The following is a 7,989-nucleotide window of genomic DNA, read 5'->3' as shown; positions in this document are numbered from 1 at the left end:
ATGATGAAAGGCCTTATAAAACTCTCATAATGTATTATGATTATTAATTAATTAATTAATGATGATGCAACCAGAGCATTCATTATTAATTATTATTATTATGAAAGGCCTTATAGCATTGAGTCCAAAACTATTCCTTTGAATACAATCTCTGCAATTTGTGACCCCTTTTAAAAACTTTGGCACCTTTCCTATCAGCAGCCATGTTTGGGTGTGGCCACGCCCCCTGGGTGACGTCACGGGCTTGGGGAAACAACCCAGCCTTGCCGCTAGAGGGCGCGGGGAGGCGCTCCCATAGGAATGCCCGGCGGGTGACGTCACTGCTGGCGGCTTCTCTTAGCGTGGGCGGAGTCCCTTGCAGGGAAGGGCGGCGCCGCCAGGTGGCAGCAGAGAGCAATCCCCATAGGGAAGCATTGGGCCAGCCAACCTGCGCAGGTGCAGAGAGGGAGGGAGGAGGAGGAGGAAGAGGAGGGGGCTCCCACTGGCTGGCTCCTCCTTTTCTGGGAGGGGGCTCTCCTTGCTGGAAGGATGGACTTCAACATGAAGAAGCTGGCCTCCGACGCAGGGGTCTTCTTCACCAGAGCTGTCCAGGTGAGCCAAGAGGGGAGGGAGGGGGGGGGGGGGTGCAGCCAGGTTGCAACATCTGTCAACAGACATATCTCACACCTAGGTGCAGATCTCTATCTGGCAAGCCTATCATTCCCCTTGGAAGCCCCTCTAGGGGGGAAACACCCACCCATCCCACCCTTTCCTGGGCATCCCATGGGCTTCCAGGTTGCAACATCTGCTAACACACATCTTTCAGATCTGTACATACTATCTATAGGTCTGTAGGCATATATTTCCAATTGTTAGCACTCTGTATGGTTTGCATACATATTTTAGATAGATATATATCTAGATCTGTTTCATCTATAAATGTAACTATTTTATAGACATATTTTCATATATATATAATACGTATATGTATATGAATACGGTGGCGCAGTGGGTTAAAGCACTGAGCTGCTGAGCTTGTTGATCGAAAGGTTGCAGGTTCGATTCCGGGGAGCGGCGTGAGCTTCCGCTGTCAGCCCTAGCTTCTGCCAACCTAGCAGTTCAAAAACAGGGCGTGAGCTTCCGCTGTCAGCCCTAGCTTCTGCCAACCTAGCAGTTCAAAAACAGGGCATGAGCTTCCGCTGTCAGCCCTAGCTTCTGCCAACCTAGCAGTTCGAAAACATGCAAATGTGAGTAGATCAATAGGTACCGCTCCAGCGGGAAGGTAACAGCGCTCCATGCAGTCATGCTGGCCACATGACCTTGGAGGTGTCTACGGACAACACTGGCTCTTCAGCTTAGAAAGGGAGATGAGCAGCAGAGTCCCAGAGTCAGACCTGACTGGACTTAATGTCAGGGGACTACCTTTACCTTTACCTATTGTCGCGACCCTCTGCTTCTGCATCACTTCTTCTTCTTCTCTTACTACTACTAGTAGGTATGGTGCCAGAATGCTGAGTCTCAACACATATAATGTATGTTCACATGTATATTTTCATGTAGACATACGTATATATTCTTGTTATTTATTTATCGTGTCATCCGCAACCAGAACATTATATTACATTTCCAACAGAACAAAACAAAGATTAAAAAACACACAAATTTTGTGTACATATGTTATTATATATGTGTATATTAACATATGTACACAACAATATATATGTATGTCTACACGAAAATATACATGTATATATATGTTATTATATATGTGTATATTAACATATGTACACAACAATATATATGTATGTCTACACGAAAATATACATGTATATATATGTGTGTGTATTTTAAATATAGATATGTACATTGTGTGTATGTATGTGTATATATATATATATACACAATATATATATATATATATGCGGTACAGATATGTACATATTATATTTTAAATATAGATATGTACATTGTGTGTATGTGTGTATATATATATATACATACACACACATACATACACAATATATATGTGGTATAGATATGTACATATTATAGATGTGTATATTTTAGATGTAGATATGTACATATGTATATGTGTGTATACATATATATATATTAGGTATAGATACGTACATATTATTATATGTGTGTGTGTATTGTAAATATAGATATGTATTTGTATATTAGATACAGGTTTATACACATATTTCAGAAATAGATGTGTACAATTATATACACACATATACATATACATATATGGTACATATACACATATATGTATGTGTACATTTTAGATATAGATATGTATATATGTATTACATATATAAGGTATAGATAAGTACATAATACATTATATATGTGTGTATATATTGTAGGTATTTTTATATTAGATACACACATATATATCTTTTAGGTATGGGTATGTGCATTATATGATAAATATGTATCTATTTTAGGTACAGATCTGTACATATTTATGTGTATCTATAAGGCATTTATGTGTATCTATAAGGCATTTATGTGTATCTATAAGATGTGTGTGTGTGTGTAATGTTTTCACCTACAATGAACTTCTCTGGATCTCATGCGCAATCATGACATAGATTCTCTCACACATATATGATGTATATTCTTATATACATATAGTGTATTCTCTCTCGCACATATACAAAATCTATATTCTCTTGCATACCTGTTTATTCTTGCACATCTAATGTATACATATACATAACGTATATTCTATCCACATAATGTATATTCCTGTGTACACATAATGTATATTATTGTGTACACATGTGTATTCTCATGTAAACATGTATATTCTTATGTTCACACAATATATGTGCTCATGTAGATGTACATGTATATTCTCATGTAAACTATGTATATATTGACATGTACACATAATGTATATTTTCATGTACACAATGCATATTCTCCTGTAATGCATATTCCCATGTACACATAATGTATATTCACATGTGGGTAAACATATATATATTTGTGTAGACATACATGTATATTCTTGTATACACATAATGTATATTCTCATGTAATAACATATCCTCTAAATATAGTGTATATTCTTGGGTAGACATAATGCATATTCCCGTGTACTTATATTCTCATGTATACACATTACCTATTCTCATGATTATCACTGGTCATGAACACGTAATGTATATTCCCATGTAAATATAATATATATTCTCATGTGGAAATAATGTATATTCCCATGTGGACTTACAGTATATTCTCATGTAAACATAATGCATATTCCGATGTACATCCAAAGTATATTCCTTCTCCCATGCACAAATATATATTCATTCTCCCATGCTCAAGCACAATGTATATTCTCTCACATATGTAAACACATTATATATATATAATATTCCATATATATTATATATATTTTTCCACATGCACAATGTATATATTGTAGGTATAGATATATACTTGTATATTAGACACAGACACATATATACCTTTTGGTTATGTGCATTATATGGTTATGTGAATTATATGATATATAATATCATATATTGCACATAACCATATTATACATGGTTATGTGCATTATATTTTATATAATATGGTTATGTGCATTATATTTTAAATAATATGGTTATGTGCATTATATGATATGTATTATGGTTATAATATATATCATATTATATATCATATAATGCACATAACCATATTATATATCATAAAATGCACATAACCATATTATATATTGTTATGTGCATTATATTTTATATAATATGGTTATGTGCATTATATTGTATATAAGGTTATGTGCATTATATGATATATAATATGGTTATGTGCAATATATGATATATAATATGGTTATGTGCATTACATGATATATAATATGATATACAAAAGTGCACATACACATATATAATGTACATGCATTTTTCCTCTCTCACACACATACACAATATATATTCCATCTCACACAAGCGCAGAGATATTGTCTACCTCCCTCACTCTCATAATGTATATTTTTCTTATATGTGTATTCTCTCGCATATATGTCATTTGTATTCCAGCTCTCCTATGCATGGAATATATTCTCTGCCATGTTATATTATTCTTATTACAAGACTATTATATTGCTTTGCATCCCGCTTTCCTCTCTGAAAGGAGACTCAAATATAATGCATTATTATTATTATTATTATTATTATTATTACTCCTCTTCCTGGGTGCCATCTGCTTGCTCTATCCTACTCTGATATAATGCATTATTATTATTATTATTATTATTATTATTATTGCTCTTCCTGAGCGCCATCTGCTTGCTCCATCCGCCCCCGTGCATTGTTTAGCTGCAATCCCATGATGATGATGAGAAGGAGGATGATGCATCTCTCCTGCAAAAAAATAAAAAAAATTCTCATAGGGAAACATTGCAAGCGGGTGACACCGGGGGAGGCGGAAGTGGGGCCAAACTGCATTAATGTGCCAGTGCGGAGGCCCCTTTTTCTGCGCCCGATGCTCACTCATCCGGAGCCAGGCTGCAGTGCTGCTCAGCTGGTTGCATTGGGCCAGGCGCTCTCTCTTCTCTCCCTCTCTCTTCTCTCCCTCCGTGCTGGCATCAATCCCGCGTTTCGAGGAGGGAACCGAATCCTGGCATGAAATATTGATTTCTTGAGTCGCCGGACAGTCTCGGGAGGGCTGCATTATTCATGGCAAGCTGGCCTCCCTTTTGGGTTGGAAGCAAAGCTGGAAGCCAGGCGAGAGGATGCGTCTCCAGTGCGTTTAGTTCTCTTATTAGGAAGGGGCAGGACTCATGGAGAGGAAGACATCGATTATTATTGTTATTATTATTATTATCATTATTATTATTTGAAACACAACAAGATGAGTCCACAGCAAACAAGATCACTCTAAGATTATTGATTACATTATATATATATCGTGTTTGCAAGCTTGGTAGTTGATTAAATGTCATTTGACCAATATATTATATTATTATTATTATTATTATTATTATTATTATTTGAAACACAACAAAATGAGTCCACAGCAAAGAAATCTCTCTGCTGATATTATTATTATTATTATTATTATTATTTGAAACACAACAAGATGAGTCCACAGCAAACAAGATCACTCTAATATTATTAATATTATATTATTAATTACATTATTTATATATATAAAATATCGTGTCAGGAGCAAACCAAACATTTGTATTGTATTTTTTAACAAACAAACAAAACACAAAGTTTGCAAGCTTGGTAGTTGATTAAATGTCCTTTGACCAGTATATTATATTATTATTATTATTAATTATTATTAGTATTTAAAACACAACAAGATGAGTCCACAGCAAACAAGATCACTCTGCTGATAATATTATTATTATCATTATTATTATTTGAAACACAAGATGAGTCCACAGCAAACAAGATCGCTCTAATATTGTTAATATTATATTATTAATTACATTATATATATATATATATATATATATATATATATATAATGTCAGAAGCAAACCAAACAGTTGTATTGTAATTTTTAACAAACAAACAAAACACAAAGTTTGCAATCTTGGTAGTTGATTAAATGTCCTTTGACCAGTATATTATATTATTATTATCATTATTATTATTTGAAACACAAGATGAGTCCACAGCAAACAAGATCGCTCTAATATTATTAATATTATATTATTAATTACATTATATATATATATATATATATATATATCATGTCAGAAGCAAACCAAACAGTTGTATTGTATTTTTTAACAAACAAACAAACAAAACACAAAGTTTGCAAGCTTAGTAATTGATTAAATGTCCTTTGACCAGTATATTATTATTATTATTATTATTATTATTATTTGAAACACAACAAAATGAGTCCACAGCAAACAAGATCGCTCTAATATTATTAATATTATGTTATTAATTGCATTATATATATATATCATGTCAGGAGCAAACCAAACAGTTGTATTGTATTTTTTAACAAACAAACAAAACACAAAGTTTGCAAGCTTGGTAGTTGATTAAATGTCCTTTGACCAGTATATTATATTATTATTATTAATTATTATTAGTATTTAAAACACAACAAGATGAGTCCACAGCAAACAAGATCACTCTGCTGATAATATTATTATTATCATTATTATTATTTGAAACACAAGATGAGTCCACAGCAAACAAGATCGCTCTAATATTGTTAATATTATATTATTAATTACATTATATATATATCATGTCAGGAGCAAACCAAACAGTTGTATTGTATTTTTTAACAAACAAACAAAACACAAAGTTTGCAATCTTGGTAGTTGATTAAATGTCCTTTGACCAGTATATTATATTATTATTATCATTATTATTATTTGAAACACAAGATGAGTCCACAGCAAACAAGATCGCTCTAATATTATTAATATTATATTATTAATTACATTATATATATATATATATATATATATCATGTCAGAAGCAAACCAAACAGTTGTATTGTATTTTTTAACAAACAAACAAACAAAACACAAAGTTTGCAAGCTTGGTAGTTGATTGAATGTCCTTTGACCAGTATATTATATTATTTATTTATTAATTATTATTATTATTATTATTATTTGAAACACAACAAAACGAGTCCACAGCAAACAAGATCACTCTAATATTATTAATATTATATTATTAATTATATTATATATATATCGTGTCAGGGGCAAACCAAACAGTTGTATTGTATTTTTTAACAAACAAACAAAACAAAGTTTGCAAGCTTGGTAGTTGATCAAATGTCCTTTGACCAGTATATTATTATTATTATTATTATTATTATTATTATTAGAAACACAACAAGATGACTCCACAGCAAACAACATCACTCTGCTGATAATATTATTATTATCATTATTATTATTTGAAACACAAGATGAGTCCACAGCAAACAAGATCGCTCTAATATTATTAATATTATATTATTAATTACATTATATATATATATATATATATATATATTGTGTCAGGAGCAAACCAAACAGCTGTATTGTGTTTTTTAACAAACAAACAAAACACAAAGTTTGCAAGCTTGGTAGTTGATTAAATGTCCTTTGACCAGTATGTTATATTATTATTATTTTTAATTATTATTATTATTATTATTAAAAACACAACAAGATGAGTCCACAGCAAACAAGATCACTCTGCTGATATTATCATTATTATTATTTGAAACACAAGATGAGTCCTCTGCTGATAATATTATTAATATTATATTAACAATTACATTATAATATATTATTTATTTATTTATCGTGTCAGGAGCAAACCAAACAGTTGTGTTGCATTTTTTAAACAAACAAACAAACAAAATACAAAGTTTGCAAGCTTGGTAGTTGATTAAATGTCCTTTGACCAGTATATTATTATTATATTATTATTATTATTATTATTATTATTAATATTATTATTATAATGGCGCAGTGGGTTAAACCGCTGAGCTGTTGTATTTGCTGACCAAAAGGTCGCAGGTTCAAATCCGGCAAGAGGATGCGTCTCGAGTGCGTTTAGTTCTCTTATTAGGAAGGGGCAGGCCTCATGGAGAGGAAGGCATCATTTATTATTATTATTATTATTATTATTATTATTATTATTATTTGAAACACAACAAGGTGAGTCCACAGCAAACAAGATGTCATTTAATATTATTATTATTTTATTACTACTACTACTACTACTATTATTATTATTGACATAAAAAGCACAATATGTCACAGCATACAAGATCTCTATGCTGGATTTCGTATCACAAAATCATAAGTCGAATACTTCCCAAGCATCTAGGACTGTGTGACATATATTATTATCATTATTATTATCATTATTATTATTTGAAACACAACAAGGTGAGTCCACAGCAAACAAGATCACTCTGCTGATAATATAATTAATATTATATTAATTATAATATATATATATATATATATATATATAATATTATAAATATTATATTATTATT

At 31.6% G+C, this 7,989-nt stretch overlaps 1 protein-coding gene across 10 annotated transcripts in view; it reads left to right on the top strand.

Moving 5' to 3' along the window:
• Positions 1-396: 396 nt before the first annotated feature.
• Positions 397-7,989, top strand: part of SH3GLB2 (SH3 domain containing GRB2 like, endophilin B2) — a 31,408-nt gene continuing 23,815 nt past the window's right edge. For 4 of the 10 annotated variants that reach the window (XM_067471794.1, XM_067471796.1, XM_067471795.1 and 1 more), the window contains exon 1: positions 397-591. In XM_067471794.1, coding sequence (XP_067327895.1) covers positions 529-591 — 63 coding nt within the window. In that variant the 5' untranslated portion in view covers positions 397-528. The remainder of the gene's footprint in view (positions 592-7,989) is intronic. The other 6 variants (XM_060757518.2, XM_060757516.2, XM_060757521.2 and 3 more) reach the window with 3 other exon arrangements.

This window comes from Anolis sagrei, chromosome 11 (genome assembly GCF_037176765.1).
Source record: "Anolis sagrei isolate rAnoSag1 chromosome 11, rAnoSag1.mat, whole genome shotgun sequence".
In the NCBI taxonomy this organism is placed as follows: domain Eukaryota; kingdom Metazoa; phylum Chordata; class Lepidosauria; order Squamata; family Dactyloidae; genus Anolis; species Anolis sagrei.
Note: the sequence above shows the minus strand (reverse complement) of the source record. Positions and strands in the feature narration are given on the sequence as shown.